The following is a 17040-nucleotide window of genomic DNA, read 5'->3' as shown; positions in this document are numbered from 1 at the left end:
TAGATTTTCAAAGCAATTTCTCTTTCCAGTATTTCAATCAGGTTAAAACAGTCTTTATCTGCATTTAGATGTATAGTTCAACTTCTCCTTCAAAAATAAACTCCGAAATATGGTCGAAAGTTATTTTTTCATTAAGAATAGAAAATAAATAAATTCTAAACTAAAAGTAAATGAACATATTATGTTTTCGTCTTGCAAAAACTGTTGGTTTCATATATAGATTATCCACCCAGTAGATAATACCCAGCCCACCTAAAATGTTTCCTGCTATATAACAAAGGTCTTTTTTCTTCTTTTCCTAAAATCTGGTCTACTCAGGAAATGAAAAAGATTCCTGATATTAGCCTAAACTGTTAGTGTACAAAAACCAACATGAGGCAATAAGTTATATGATCCTTTTCAAATTCAAGTACAAAAAAAATTAGCTTTTAATATTACTGTCCCCAAACAAGAGAAACTTGACTATATCTAGATGAAGAATCTAAAACCCATTGTGTTTGTAAATTTTTTTTAAATCTTTAAAACATTATTAGATCACTGTGCCCACATAAAAACTAAGGTGAGTTATACATATGCCCTTATAAGATAAAGCAGTTAAAAATCAAAATAATGAGGAATGGTTGGGCTAAATTAAAATCTCGTCCCTTTTATTTTGTTAACATAGATCCAAATAAAATGCTTAAATGCAGCCACAATCGGACGCGCTTAGAACTTGGTGTCAGCTAGTGCCTGACACATAGTATATGCTTCATTAAATATTTCTTGCATGAATAAATGAAGTAGTAAGTTATATTTAAACATTTTTCTTGTGCTACTATTGAAAATACTCTTACTAATGATGATTAACTTTAGACTATTGAGAAGTCATTCTCATAATCACATACCTGAAAAGAACATATTAGCACCATTACACAATTCTCAAATAGATTTAATTTCTTTATTGTTCAAGGACCATGGAGTTTCCATCTAACATTACCGACGTTTTATTTGAATCATTCTAAATATAGATTATTTATGCAAAATATTACAGTATTAGTTATGGAGAAGGGTAGCAAATTTAGTTTTAAAGTACAGAACCTCGGGACACCTGGGTGGCTGGTCAGTGGAACACGCGACTCTTGATCAGTCTCCCACTAGGCGTAGAGATTACTTTTAAAAAATTAAAATCTTTAGGGAAGCCTGGGTGGCTCAGTCAGTTAAGCATCTGTCTTTGACTCAGGTCATGATCTCAGGGTCCTGGGGTTGAGCCCCATGTCTGGCTCCCTGCTCAGCAGGGAGTCTACCTATCCCTCTCCTTCTGCTCTGCCCCCTCTCATGGCTCTCTCTCTTTCATTCTCTTTCTCTCTCTCTTAAATAAATAAATATAAAATAAAGAACAGAACCTGGTATCTAGTGACCATGTCTTCCAGTCCTTCAATTTTAGAATCTTGCAGGACTGAGTATGTCTTGAAGGTTGTAAAGATGTCCATTATCTTGGCAAGACGTCGGTGGAAAGTTTCGAATTTTCCAAAAATATACATCTCACTAAATTCAAATTGCTTTTCACTTGGATCTTGTTTAAGTTTTTGTTTCATCTTATGAAAGCAATGTTGATATTCCTTAAAATTAAAAACCAAAATATTAGAAAAGGAATGTAACACAGGTACCAACCTTATCCTTTTAAGTGGAGGCAGCCACAAATTCAGGATGGAATGGCAAACCCTTTAGTACATACCTATTCTTCAGCTGGGAATGTCATCATTTCCCATCTCCCAATTTAGCAAATTCTGAATTATTCATGTTCTAACTCAAAGGCACAGCCTTTCCACTTGGTCCCCCTGTGTCAGCAGTGTCTAGCTCTCCATTCTCCCATAAGAACCTAAAGAGACTACAGCATCTTTGTATCTCTAGTACTGAGGATGGCATCGGAACATAACAGGCCTCCCAAATGGTAGAATAAGTGAATAAATTTTGAGAGCAGATTTATTAACATTCAATTTTCTTAACAATAAAGAATTACTGTTTTATGAAAAGAATTACTTTTGAGCAACTAATAATGTGGTCATTGCCAAGTGACTTAAGATGCATCAGCAAAAGCAATGTAAAAATAATAAAACGTTATCTAAATATGTTATTAAGCTGATCATTACCTGCTTCAGCTTAATTGCAGATAATATTTTCTCCATCACAACATCCTGTGGCTGGCTCCAGATGGAAGCAGTTCCATTGTTGGTAATATAGGCTTTACACGCAGATATCATCTGATTGGTCACCTGGAATTTCCCAATAAAATGGTTTCAGGTACATAAAACAGCCATCAGTCATAAACTGGACTAGAGGGCCCTAGACTCCTCTCCCTTTCAGAGTGTACAATCTGCATACTTGACATTAGGTTTCTTTTTTCCCATCATAACTGTGACCAAGCACTAACCTTTCTCTGCCTCAGCCTTACTGAGGTATAACTGACAAACAAAAATTGTATATATTTAAGATGTACAACATAGTGCTTGATATTCATATACAGAGTGAAATGATTACCACAAACATGTTAACACATCTACCACTGCACAGTTACCATTGTGCGTGTGTGTTGAGAAGACTTAAGATCTGTTCTCTTAGCAACTTTTGAGTACACAATACAGTATTATTAACTATACTCATTATGTTGTGCATTAGATCCCCAGAATTTATTCATCTTAAAACAGAAGGTTGTAGCTTTTGACAGTATTTCCCCATTTCTCATACTCTCTACCCCCTGGCAATCACACTTCTATTCTCTACTTCCATTTGTTTGACATTTTTTAAATTCCAATCTCTGTCAAAATCATTTATAAACTCACAGAGTTGGAAGCACTACAACAAATCAACAGTTCAGGCCACCTTGTGTATGCAGGATGAACTTAACCAACCAGGAAAGGATTCACTCCCTATCTAAAAGCTACTGAAGGGGCACTTGGGGGCTCAGTTGGTTAAGTGTCTGCCTTCAGGTCAGGTCATGATCCCAGGGTCCCAGGATTAAGCCTCACATCTGGCTCCCTACTCAGCAGGGAGTCTGCTTCTCTTTTCCCTTTGCCCCTTGCCCTGCTCCTACCCTCTCTCTCACTCTAATAAATAAAAATGAAATCTTTTTTAAAAAAAAGAAAAAAAATGTCAAAAAGAGAAGCAACAGAGAGTCAAGCTGACATCTGTAACCACTAATGTTTTATCCATCCCTCCAAACTGTAAAAAAAAAAAAAAAAAAAAAAAAACAGAAACAAAAAACCTCTTCAGAATCTTCTTGTGATTTTTGTATAAATGAAAAGGAAAATCAGTGACTATACACAATATGCATGGAATGACATGGTGTCTGGGATGTGTAGTGCAAAGCTCAGGAGATGTGAATCAAGATGGACGGTGTACGGACAGAACCTGGCTGGCAGGTACATGGAAGTTTGGTATACAAGTCTCTTTTCTTTTGTACTTGCCTCAAAATTTCCATAATGAAAGGTTTTTCAAAATTAGATAAATGATGGTTTCACAATTTTGTTCAAAAACAAACTTTGCAGATAATATGCACAAAGCCTGGAGTGATAACACAAATTGGTTTTTGAGTCTCCTACTCAGGGAATAGCCCTCGTGACCCTAACATGTCCTTTTAACGTGGGAAGAATTGGAGCAAGAGTCTAGTGGATTCCCCTCCTTTTTCTACGTGAAGCGCCTGAGAGTGGAGGAAAGGTAGTCTCCAGTCCAGCTCCCAGGGTGAAGCCCTCCCCCCAGGAAGAGCCACACCTCGTACTATGTTAGCATCCACAACACAAGTCCTGATGAGGCAAAAAATGACTCTATTGTAATACAACACTTAAAATTTTCACCTTGGCAATGAAAGTCATTTACTTCTTAGAGATTGTTCAAAATGGGAAAGGCAACAGAGCTCACCATAAACAGTTACAAGTTAGGACATAAGGTTTATATATCACTTTCTTTGGCAGAATCATTATAATTGCTTTATGGATTACTGAAACATTGCAAGTGGCTTTTATTATCATGATTACTGTTCTAATAACACCAAGTAAACAACTGTGGCATCGAATAAATTTGGAAAAGTGGCACATAAAACAGGTGAAAGTCAGTTAAATATAATTTTTCTTAATTGAAATTTATCCAATAGTAATAAATACTGTGCTAATAAATAACATAGGGAAGAAATTCCAAAGAAAATCTTTTTAATTTTTATTATATAAATAATACAATATTTATTACTTTAATTACTTCACAAAATAATGTTTTATGATTTGTGAGAATCAGTCTCACAAATACACTTAATTCGATCTCTGTTGAGAGATTAAAATTTTTTCTTCAAAAGTAGGATACACAGACACTGAATTATGCCAATTGGTAATTTCTAACTTATTAAAAAATTAACCACTGCAAAAAATATATGTGACCAACACTATATATATAAGTAACCATGGATTCTATACTATGCACTTACCTTTACAAACAGAGATATGATCTTCTCAGAGGTGTTGTAGTAATGAGAGATACTATAGATCATTTTAATTGCATTTATAAGTGTAGGAATAGCATCAATCATGGATATCTGGAAGACACCATGAAGTTTTCAAAGAAATATCAAATTCAGCAAAACTCTAATAGTCTATCATTCAATCTTCATTAGAATAAAATTAGCTAGGAGATTTTTGTTTAAATTCTTAAAATATTAACTAAGACTACTTACTAATGAACTACTAACCAACACTACTGAAATATTAACACTTCACATAAATGTAATTAAAGGCCATTTTATTTGTAATATTTATTTATTTGCACTTAATCAAATTTTGTTTCAATGCAAGAAACATTAACTTTCTGTTAATGATAAGGTTAACGGTTAATTTTGTAATTAATAAAAGCAGGCACTTCCTAAAGTTAAAATATAAAACACCAGCTGATAACTCTTCCCATACTTCTTTGAGTATCATCCAGAGTGTCAACTAAAATACTTAATGGAAACTGGAATATGCAATAAAGGTTTTTAAAATATAATATCGCATATCCATCTGAGATAGGATGGATAGATAGATGATAGATAGATAGATATAGATGATAGATGGATAGAGATAGATCTAGATAGATAATAGAGACAGATGTAGATAGATATAGACAAATCCAGATAGATAATAGATATAAAGATAGACAGATGGATGGATGGATGGATAGATAGATAGATAGATAGATAGATATAGACAAATCTAGATAGATAGACATGCATAGACCCTCGAGCAATGCAGAGGTTAGGGGCACCAACCTCCATGTAGTTGAAAACTCAGGCATAACTTCTGATTCCCCAAAAACTTAACTATTAATAGTCTAGTCTCAACCAGAAACCTTACCGATAAGATAAAAAGTTGATCAACATATATTTTGCATGTTATGTGTATTATATACTATATTCTTACAATAAAGTAAGCCAGAGAAAAGAAAATGATTAAGAAAGATAAAATACATCTACAGCGTTGTACTATACTTATTGAAAAACTCCACGTGTAAGCGGACCTATGCAGTCGAAACCCATGTTGCTCAAGGGTCAACTGTATACATATATAATTTTCTTGAGAGTAGAAGGAGGTTTCAAAGACTTTTCCAACAAACTGTAAGATTAATTAACCAAGCTCCACACTCAAGTCAGCCAGTGCGAAAGGGTCACCCATAGACGAAGCAAGTAGAGATCTTTAACTCACAGGGTCAGTACTGTACAAGGGGACACAGCATTTTTCAAGTGTGTACAAATATTTGACATTGTCCTTGGCTTCATTAGCCGCATCAGTAACTCGAATATCCACCTCCCGCCAAGTCTAAGCACAAGACAGGAATGCAATGTTAATGCACTGATTATAGAAGAATTTCCAATATAACAGCTGCTAAAAGTCACCACAAGACCCTTGTGTCAGACTTTTAGTTTATTCTATGCATCTGGCATAAAAATGAATCCACAGGAGTGAGGGGTAGGGCCACATTGAAGAGCAATGTGAATTTTTTGGCTGAAGTTTTAAAAGGCTCTCTTCAAGACCTTCTCCTATAAAATCTACTCAGTATCTAAGACAGAGCATCAAGAGGGCAGCAGTTCTATTTGAATCCACACCTTCTCTCCTCCACCAGCTCCTAGATCCATTTTGCACCTCATTCCCATATTTTTTTATGGTAAAGAACTGAAGGAAGCCTCCAGCCAATAGCCAGCTAGCAGCTGAACCCCACGAGTAACTTGGAGGCATGTCCTCCTCGGGGTGAGCCTCAGAGGAGCCTACACTCTGACCACAACCCCAGGAGAGATGCTGAGTCAGGGTCCCATCAGCTGAGCTGTACCCAAACCCCTGACCCACAGGCTGTGACATAATACATGCTTGCAGTTTTAAGTTGCTAAGTTATAGGGTAACTTATTATGCAGGGATATAAATATTCTAGGGCTTGAAAAAAGGCATATTCAAAGTAAGTTCTTGTTTTACTACCCCTACTTGGTCCAAATTCAAAATATATATATAACCATGATTTTATGTTACATCTTAATTACATGCAATGCTCTCTATTAACATATATACTTGCATGTACACCAGCCAACAAATACTATTGATTCAAAGGTTATTTCCACAGTATTCAGGACTATTAAAGGGCCATATTATCCTGATCTTAAAGTTTGTTCATAAAGGATATAATAACACTTTTCTGTGCCCAGTTACTCTATGACATGACAATGCACACAGAGAATCTGCATTCCCATGTCTCTAAGCAAAAAGAAATGGCTGATGACCTTGAGAAGCTTCGACCTTGCCGCAGCCAGCACTGCCAACACAGCCTTCACATCTGGGCTTTTTAATTGATCCAAAAGGTAATTAAATTTGGACAATCTTTTTTTCCAGTGCTCCAGCTCTGCTCGTGGCCCAAGATCATCTGCTTCCCTACGCAGCTGGTTGTTCTCAGCAAGGACCTGAAAACGCACAACAGAGCCATGAACCACTGACTCAGGCTGGCAGTATGAAAGGTAAACATAGGCTAATAATAATAATAATAATAATAATAATAATAATAAACCAATTATGCTATCTTAAACATGATACATTTTTATTCATTTGAACACTTTGAATGACAGCCTTTTACTTATATACATTTTTGAAGTTTTAACAAAAACTTAGTTGACTTGCTCCAACTGAAAACTCCTTATTTAAAAAGCTTTAATGAACTTTTGGAGGACCTGATCTTAGAAAGTTTCCTTGACTATCCACTTACTGTATAATCTTGGAGCAATATAACCTTGGAGAGCCCTCATGCTATAAGTTGGTTAATTCTCATTGTGCTTATTTTTGGATTACATGTTCACTTTAGGATTTTTCTTGAGAATATTTTTTTAAGTGAAGTCTCAAGCTCCCTTTTGGAAGGCACACTGATTAGAAAACTCCTTGTGCTTCTACAGAGGTCCTCTCTCAAGTGAAATACACCTTGAGAAAACTGGCAAAGTAGTCTTGTTACATAAGTATTTACTGTCATTTCCTCTCATCTCTTCCGATTCTTCCTCTCTCTTCTTAACTAATGACTATAAATTAAATCATATTGAACTTCTCACATTTTTAGGGGCTTATGGCTAAATACTCAGGCAAATGGGAATGGCATACAATATACTGTCTTCCATTGATTACTTCAGTAGCATGGCATCTGAAACTGATTTCTAGAGATTACCTGTTCTGTCTGTCTGATCCATACTCTCATACAACCTTCTATTTTCTCCAAAGTCTCAGGGTTATTAGCTAGAGTCAAGTAGTCTATTGGTTCCTTCAGGGTTTTCAGATCAAATATGTCACACTTTTGAAGGTTCACCTAATTAAAATGAAAGTTAAATAATAAGATGATGCTAATTTTAACACACACACACACACACACGAGTTCTGGTTGACCCCCAGGCTTAGACGGATCTTAAGGTTTTCTGGGACGCCTGGGTGATCAGTCCATTAAGCATCTGCCTTCAGCTCAGGTCATGATTCCAGAGTCCCAGGATGGAGTCCCTCATCAGGCTCCCTGCTCAGTGGGGAGCTTCCTTCCTCCTCTCCCTCTGCTGCTGTCTTGCTCTTTCTCACTCTCTCTCAAATAAATAAATATATAAAATCTTTACCAAAAAAGGACCTTAAGGTTTTCTCCAGACTATCTGGTTCTCTGAAGAAAGATCCCTAGAGGTATAGTGCGAAACCTAATGCTCAATCCTCCTACAATTGAGCACACCAATGGAGATGACAGAGGCAGATTTTGGGTAAAAAAAAAAAAAAAAAAGGAGTGTACTAAAGAGAGAATCATCATAACATCATAAAATTTGGGAATTAATAAGGAACTTAGAAATTAAAGAGTCAACTCACAAAACCAAAGATTATGGGGAAGACTGAAGGAAATTTATTGGAGGGAAGGTAATTTCTAAGCCATTACATTCTCCCTCTGTCCTTCCCCCTGCTCATTCTCTCCCTCTCAAAGAAATAAAATCTTTTTTAAAAAATACACTGTCACTGGTATCATAGGCTACATCTCTCTGTCTCCCATACATGCCTGATCTGGGCTGTTGTCCATCACAGTTTTGCATCCAGCACCCTCTGCCCCAAGGAATCAGTAACACAAGCTTACTAGAGATCGCCCAAATTTTATGGAAGCTAAATCACACACACAATCGCACATTTGCCAAACTTATTCTTAAAGGCCCTTGGTCACAGGCTGAACCACAGGACCCAATCAATCTACTCCAGATATGTCATCTCCTCTCTCCTTTCTCTCTGGTCTTCAGGATTTCCTCCATCCCTACCCACCACCCACCACCCACTTCACACACGCATGTGCGCGTGCGCGCGCACACACACACACACCACACTCTGGTTCCAAATTCCTTTCCTTCTGGGATGCAGAGCAATGCTACAATCATTTAATACACTTCTGTTTGCAGTCAAACATTTGATATGACTGAATAAAACCTACTATCACGGCCAACCCATGATCAAGGAACCCCTAATGCATTAATCACTCCAAACTGTAAGAATTTAAATCTAGGGATCCCTGGGTGGCACAGCGGTTTGGCGCCTGCCTTTGGCCCAGGGCGCGATCCTGGAGACCCGGGATCGAATCCCACATTGGGCTCCCGGTGCATGGAGCCTGCTTCTCCCTCTGCCTGTGTCTCTGCCTCTCTCTCTCTCTGTGACTATCATTAAAAAATAAATAAATAAATAAATAAATAAATAAATAAATAAATAAATAAATAAATCTAGTCACCACTACCTCTTGAAGGAGCAATAAAAGTGCCCACAAAATTTTTTCAAGATTTTCCAGGCAGCAGAATTAAGACCATCTAAGAGAAGCATTACTAATATACTTGTATGTTGATTTGTTCACCATCCGATAATTTTTGAAGGAATAACTTATCTGTTCTTACCCTCTCCTTCATTTTTTAAATTTTTATTTATTTATTCATGAGAGACACAGAAAGAGAGACATAGGCAGAGACATAGGCAGAGGGAGAAGCAGGTCCTATGCAGGGAGTCCGATGTGGGACTCAATCCCAGGACCCCAGGATCAGGCCCTGGGCTGAAGGCGGCACGAAACCGCTGAGCCACCTGGGCTGCCCTTACCTTCTCCTTCAAACTCTGCTGTGCACTGGACAGGACGCTCACAAAGCCTTCCAGAGAGCTCAAGAACTCCTGTTGAATACTGGATGCTTCCTGAAGACCCTCGAGCTCGCTCCAGCCATGACTGGTGGCCCTGAGAGCAGGAATGAAGATGTCTGACAGCAAACGCCTCATGCTATTGAGCAGGCCCCCATCCGTGGTATCTAACATATTAAAGCTCACCTCCTAGAAAACAGGAGTAGATCCTCTACTGTAAAAATTATCTACAATTGCAGCATAGCTACTAAGTCATTTCTGAATGTTGTTCATCAATCAAATATCCTGTAGAAATAAATGAAGACAAACCAAATGAGAAAAGCAAAAGCTCTGAGCTTGCTATAGCAAGAGTCGGTCACCATCGCCAGCATTTCTGCAGACACTCAAAAGCAGGCAGGGGAGTGGGAAAGCTTTCCGGTGGAGAAAAGGAACAGCTTCAGGTGAGGGGAAGCTGGAGGTGGCTATTAGAAGCAGGCATGCTGTGTGATTGGTTAAGGGGTGTATACTTGGCTTTCTCTGATTGGTCCCAGGGAAGTATGCAGGGGGTACAGACAAAGTTAAAGAGGACAACAGTCATAAACCAAGTCCTGGCCATGCTGGCCAATCATTAGAGCAATTCTTGCTTAGCTTCCTTGCTGGCTTCCTGCAAGTCTGACATTGCAGGCCGGCTACCTGGGTTGTCTCGTAGATAAGGGGATTGGTTTTCTGGGAGGTTGCTGCCAGCTGTAGGTCAAAATTCTGTTTCATATATGGTCTGGCCTTTATCTGTTTGTATATTCAGTCTCTCAGTCCAGTAAATTACTTTTTTGGTACCCTTGTTAAGACATAAGCTTTATACCATTCTAAATCGCAATCATCAAACTAAAAGCATGAAATAAACAGAACACAAGATATTACTGGTTGATTTGCTCCAAGCAAGATAATGCGCTCACTGAAGACAGAGGAGATTTACACCTTACTTTGTACCAAAAATAAAATTATATATCCATTATTATAAATCTTACTTTAAATACATGCAATTTGCCATCAAATAAATAATGTATGAGGAATTATTTTTAAAAGGAAAGACTTCACTGTTTTACACACACATACATACATGCATGCACATACACACACATGATACCAATTTTTGTTAATAAACTGAATATTAAGTCCTCTTATCCAGCAGGTTTAAAGGAAATATCTTCTTGTTTGCTGTGAATGCTTTTAGAAATACTTCTTTGAAAGTAGTTTTAGATAGCTAATAAACACAGTGATTGTTTACCTCTATAAGGAAGGATTTTTTTTGTAGAATTTATGTGATTTTTGGTAATTTGGGGTAAAGGACTGCTTTAGCCTCTTACCCAATGGATGTTCTCAGGGGTGATGGCTCTGGAAGGGTCAGTCCTGATGAAGAACACACATACTCCAGTAAGAGCAACATCTTTTCCCTCAGTCACGAACACTTTAGGTTTTTTAATCTTCTCAGAAATAGGGTTTACTCCCCCTGGAGAGCCAAGCTGTCCTACAAATACAAAAGAATTTTAGTTTCAGAAATACTCCTTATAGACCACATGGTTGCCTCTTGCAATGAAGTCGCCTTATTAAAATGTGTCATGTTGACTCATCCATGTGCCCTGGAAGGTCCACTGCCTGGACAATCTCTAGCAGACGCCCTGAAGGGATCTAAAAGGAGCTGACTCATTCCAGATCACAGGTTCATTTCAAAACTGTTGCTCCAGAAAAAAAAAAAAAAAAAAAAAAAAAACACAGGAATGAGATGCACAGGAATAAGAGACTTTGGTCGAAAGTAGATTCTTGCTGAGGCCACAGAAGTCATTTCCATTCACAATAGGCCACAATAGAGCCAATGAGAAGGGGTGAGAGAGGAGACAATACCTATTACACATGCTCTGTGTCAGTTCCCTGTTTGGTAACTTGTCCACGACTTTAAAATCACTACAACCCTAAAGACAGCTGTGACCGGCCCAGGTCACAGCTAACAGGTGGCAGAGCCAAGATCAGAAACCAGGTCAGACTATAAAAGTTCTCAGTATGGCACCAGAGTCAGGATACTGTAGAACCAGGAGAGCATCGTGATGAATGGTGTAAGCTCTAGAGCCAGACTCCCAGGGCTTGAGTCTCATGCTGCCCTTCCTGGCCATGTGACCTTGGTCAAGTTATTTAATCTTTCTATGCCTCAGTTTTCTCATCTGAAAAATGCAAGTAATAATAATAATAGATCCTGGCATCTGGACTTACTGTGAGGATTAAAGGAGTTAATACCCGTGAAGACCTAGAGCACCTCGATGGTTCAGTAGTCGAGCATCTGCCTTTGGCTCAGGGTGTGATTCCGGGGTCCTGGGATCGAGTCCCACATCGGGTTCCCCAAAGGGAGCCTGCTTCTCCCTCTGCCTATGTCTCTGCCTCTCTCTGTGTCTCTTGTGAATAAATAAAATCTTTTTAAAAATACATGTGAAGACCTTAGAAAAGCACATACAAATAGTCACTCACTAAGCATTCTCGTTATTATTATTTGAAAATTAATTTTTGGTCATCTAAGCATACGACTCATTGAGTGGATCATTTAAATATACAGAGCTAGTCCACTGTACTCTTTCTTATCTGCCCACAAAAGTTTTAGCTCTCCAAATGAATAGGTAGCTCAAGCAAGATTACTGGAGGATAAGAGAGGGACCTGAAGAAGGATGTGGACTGGAAGTTGAATCTTAAAATCCTAGGATTAAAACTTCTTGAAGGAACCCTCTCCTAGGCTCTCCCCCCATGGTGCTGGGCTAGAGACTTGGACTGGGGCTTTAACAGTGAATGCGTGCAATAAAGATAACCAGCAGATATCTCTCATCAGGAGGTCAACACATCACCATGGGATGTGCAGCCACCAGATGAATGGCCAACTCTGGAGAATCCACCTAGAGCAAAGACCCAGAGAATCAAGGTCAGCCAACTTGAGACAGTGTCAGTCAAGTAAAAGCTTTCCTGTCATCTCTTCCCTCTTGTCCCTGCCCTACTTCAAATCTGACACGGCCAGAAACTGTAGTTGTTAACACAATGTAGACAGAAGCAGAATGATAAGTTAAAGAAGCAGAAGAGGACCATATGCTTCTCTCCTACAGCAAATATTGACCTTCAGAGGTCCCTGCTGGGTAGAAGGAAGTCAGAGGAGTGAAGAAGATTTCATTTTAGATCGATTAATTTTTATCAACTGGATTTTTTTTTAGTTTCTGAATTGAGATAGTACTTGTTAAGCAACTGTAAGAATTTTTCTTAACTAAGAATATCCAGAAAAGTCATGGAATGGTCTGAATTTAACCCAAGGTCAAAAGATTAAAGCCAGTCCCACAGAAAAGGTTTAGAGGGAGAGTGGGAAACAAGAATAAACTTGCATTATGTTTACATCCCACGAACCATTCTTGTTCAATGTCAGATCTACACACGAAGGTATACTTCACCTGGTGCACATTTCATAGATGAACTCAACATTTCATCTGACTTTATGTTTTGCTATCTGAGATAGAATTAGAAACTTCTGTTTAATTTTGATTTTTTACTCAAAGTATAATGAACTTTCTGACCACATAATATCAAATGAATAATTCTAGGAAAATGCCAATCACTTAGAGTATGCATGCATACTTTTCCCAGCTTTTAAACGAAAAAGCATAGCCATACTATATGCCAATAACAATAACTATTTTCCCGTTCTTCAAAAAGGTCATAAAAGGATGAGCATAATATTTTTTGAGCATAATATTTTAATATAATCATAATATTTTTGCTTATGCCCCTAGTTTGGCTTTAAAATTATATGAATCCACATAAACGTAGAATGGGATATGCCAGTTGAATACACACAAAGATTTGCAAGTTTTTCTTAAGTGAAAATAACTAAACTTGTCATTCCATATTATTCATTTGAATCATAGTCAGTAGAAGGTAAACATAATGTGGTATTTAGCTAGAAAACTCATTATGCTCATTGGCAACAATTCCTATGTTAAAAATAAATGGCGTCTATATAGAAGAGAAGCAGATGCCCATAGAAAATTCTAGAACATAACTGCATAGAATGAACTGCATGGAAGAAAAAGAAGTCTCAAAATGTAAAGTACACTTCATTATTCCTCAATTACCAGCAAAGTCTTAAATGGAAACCAAAATATCTTAAATAAAGCTAGAATCACCAGGCTAGACACCCATCATTATCTGTCCCCTTTCCTTGAGAGGAAAATGGAACCTGGTCCTCACCTACTACACCTCACCTCGGCCCATTTGTCCCATCTGCCAAGGTGGAAGTATAAGAGACCCCGTCAGCTCCAAGACTGACCTTATGCTTCATGCCATCCTCAGATGAATCTAGCAACACATTTGTGGGTTACATCACACCAAGTTTGGATACCTGTTTCTGCTACCTCCATGTCCTGATAATAAAATATAAGGTGTCGAAGACCTCCAGCAGCAAAAAGCTGATCAATTCTTTCAATCTGTGAAAAAGAAAAGGTAAGGTCGCAACTTCGTGCTGAATTAGAAACCATACTTAAATCAGCATTTACTCTGATCTTTCTTTTTCATCTAATAGAAACCATAGAAAAGGCATAATTATTTTTTCAACATAAACAATGAGAAAGTAAATGCCTCACCATCATAAAAATGTAATTCAATGAAGGAATTCAATTAATCATGAAAATATTTGCTACCTATACACATCTGAAAAGAGACTGTCCCTCCATTTTTGCTAATTTTCTAAAGAGCTGAGCTGTTGAAAGCAGATAAAGAGAGAAGAGTGTTTTGTTTTCACTCAATCAGAAAGAGAACATACCTTTCAAGACCAAGTCTAATGCACTAGAGATAATATTAAATTGTAATCATCATTGAAAAATGCCAGAAAAACACACATTTATGGCATACTCCATCCAGTTCTTTCCAGTTTTTGAATGGATGCTTGTATTACGATGTATTTCCCCCTTAGGACTGCTTTTGCTGCATCCCAAAGATTGTGAATGGTTGTATCTTCATTCTCATTAGATTCCATGAATCTTTTTAATTCTTCCTTAATTTCCTGGTTGACCCTTTCATCTTTTAGCAGGATGGTCCTTAACCTCCACGTGTTTGAGGTCCTTCCAAACTTCTTGTTGTGATTTAGTTCTAATTTCAAGGCATTATGGTCTGAGAATATGCAGGGGACGATCCCAATCTTTTGGTATCGGTTCAGACCCGATTTGTGACCCAATATGTGGTCTATTCTGGAGAAAAGTTCCATGTGCACTTGAGAAGAATGTGTATTCAGTTGAGTTTGGATGTAAATTCTGTAGATATCTGTGAAATCCATCTGGTCCAGTGTATCATTTAAAGCTCTCGTTTCTTTGGAGATGTTGTGCTTAGAAGACCTATCGAGTATAGAAAGCGCTAGATTGAAGTCAACAATTATAAGTGTATTATTATCTAAGTATTTCTTCACTTTGGTTATTAATTGGTTTAAATATTTGGCAGCTCCCACATTCGGGGCATATATATTGAGGATTGTTAAGTCCTCTTGTTGGATAGATCCTTTAAGTATGATATAGTGTCCCTCTTCATCTCTCACGACAGTCATCGGGGTAAATTTTAGTTTATCTGATATAAGGATGGCTACCCCTGCTTTCTTTTGAGGACCATTCGAATGGTAAATGGTTCTCCAACCTTTTATTTTCAGGCTGTAGGTGTCCTTCTGTCTAAAAGGAGTCTCTTGTAGACAGCAAATAGATGGGTCCTGCTTTTTTATCCAGTCTCAAACCCTGCGCCTTTTGATGGGGTCATTAAGCCCGTTCACGTTCAGAGTTACTATTGAGAGATATGAGTTTAGTGTCATCATGATATCTATTCAGTCCTTGTATTTGTGGATTGTTCCACTGAACTTCTTCTTAAAGGGGAATTTTAAGAGTCCCCCTTAAAATTTCTTGCAGATCTGGTTTGGAGGTCACATATTCTTTCAGTTCCTGCCTGTCTTGGAAGCTCTTTATCTCTCCTTCCATTCTGAATGAGAGCCTTGCTGGATAAAGTATTCTTGGTTGCATGTTCTTCTCATTTAGGACCCTGAATATATCCTGCCAGCCCTTCTGGCCTGCCAGGTCTCTGTGGAGAGGTCTGCTGTTACCCTAATAGACCTCCCCATAAAAGTCAGGGATTTCTTGTCTCTTGCTGCTTTAAGGTGTTGTGCCCAAGATCGCGATCCGAGAAACCGCCAAGGAGCCGACACTGATGCAAACACACGAGGGTTTACTTACAAGCTCCAGCCTGGGTCCAAGTATACCCGAGGCTGAGGAGCAGGGACTTGGACCCCGAGACTAAGAGGCTTAGCAACTTTATAGGGGCCAGTGGCCAATGGGATACGCAGAAAGTTGCACAGTCATGCTGGTCCGCTGAGCCGGATTTCGGGTTAGGGTGTGTCCTGGTCTTTGACTAGGGCGGGGCAGTGCCCTAAGTAATAAGCAGGTCAGCACAAGGCCGGGGCAGCCTAAAATAGAGTCAGTCCTGCTCTGCTTGTCCAGGGGTAGGGGATTTTGTTCCATTTCCTGGGTCCCACAAAGGATCTTCTCTTTATCTTTGGACTTTGCAAGCTTCACTATTAAATGTCCAGGTGTTGAACGGTTTTTATTGATTTTAGGGGGGAGGGAAATCTATTTCCTGGATCTGAATGCCTGTTTTCCCTTCCCAGATTAGGAAAGTTTTCAGCTATGATTTGTTCAAATACATATTCTTGCCCTCTGTCCCTTTCAGCGCCCTCGGGAACCCCAATTAAACGTAGGTTTTTCTTCCTCAGGATGTCATTTATTTCCTTTAATCTATCCTCATGGTCTTTTAATTGTTTGTCTCTTTCTTCCTCAGTTTCCCTCTTTGGCATCAACTTGTCTTCTATGTCAGTCACTCGTTCTTCCACCCCGTTAACCCTCGTCGTTAGGACTTCTAGTTTGGATTGCATCTCATTCCATTGATTTTTAATTTCTGCCTGATTGGATCTAAATTCTGCAGTCATGAAGTCTCTTGAGTCCTTTATGCTTTTTTCTAGAGCCACCAGTAGCTGTATAATAGTGCTTCTGAATTGGCTTTCTGACATTGAATTGTAATCCAGATTTTGTAACTGTGGGAGAGAGGACTGTTTCTGATTCTTTTGAGGTAAGGTTTTCCTTCTAGTCATTTTGCTCAGTGCAGAATGGCCAAAAACAAGTTGTATTGGGAAAAGGAGAAAAAGAGAGGAGAGAAAGAAGGAAAGAAAAGAGAAAAAGAAGAGAAAAGGATGAAAAAAAGAGAAAAGAGAGAAAGAAAAAGAAAGAAAGGGGGAAAAAAGGTGGGGGAAGCAAACAAATCAAAAAATAAAAAAAATAAACCACGGGGGAGTATCCTCTGATTCTGTATACTTTAAGTCCCT

The 17040-nt window shown here is 38.3% G+C and overlaps 1 protein-coding gene across 1 annotated transcript in view; it reads right to left on the bottom strand.

The window, feature by feature from the left end:
• Positions 1–17040, bottom strand: part of DNAH5 (dynein axonemal heavy chain 5) — a 295211-nt gene that overhangs the window by 200078 nt on the left and 78093 nt on the right. Inside the window, exons 3-11 of the mRNA XM_038583304.1 lie at positions 14035–14119; positions 10982–11142; positions 9606–9827; positions 7687–7824; positions 6764–6940; positions 5700–5813; positions 4451–4558; positions 2130–2252; positions 1383–1598 (exon numbers count right to left, since the gene is read on the bottom strand). Coding sequence (XP_038439232.1) covers positions 1383–1598; positions 2130–2252; positions 4451–4558; positions 5700–5813; positions 6764–6940; positions 7687–7824; positions 9606–9827; positions 10982–11142; positions 14035–14119 — 1344 coding nt within the window. The remainder of the gene's footprint in view (positions 1–1382; positions 1599–2129; positions 2253–4450; positions 4559–5699; positions 5814–6763; positions 6941–7686; positions 7825–9605; positions 9828–10981; positions 11143–14034; positions 14120–17040) is intronic.

Source organism: Canis lupus, chromosome 34 (genome assembly GCF_011100685.1).
Source record: "Canis lupus familiaris isolate Mischka breed German Shepherd chromosome 34, alternate assembly UU_Cfam_GSD_1.0, whole genome shotgun sequence".
Taxonomy (NCBI): Eukaryota; Metazoa; Chordata; class Mammalia; order Carnivora; family Canidae; genus Canis; species Canis lupus.
The sequence above is the reverse complement of the archived record's forward strand: the minus strand, read 5'-3'. Positions and strand labels throughout refer to the sequence as shown.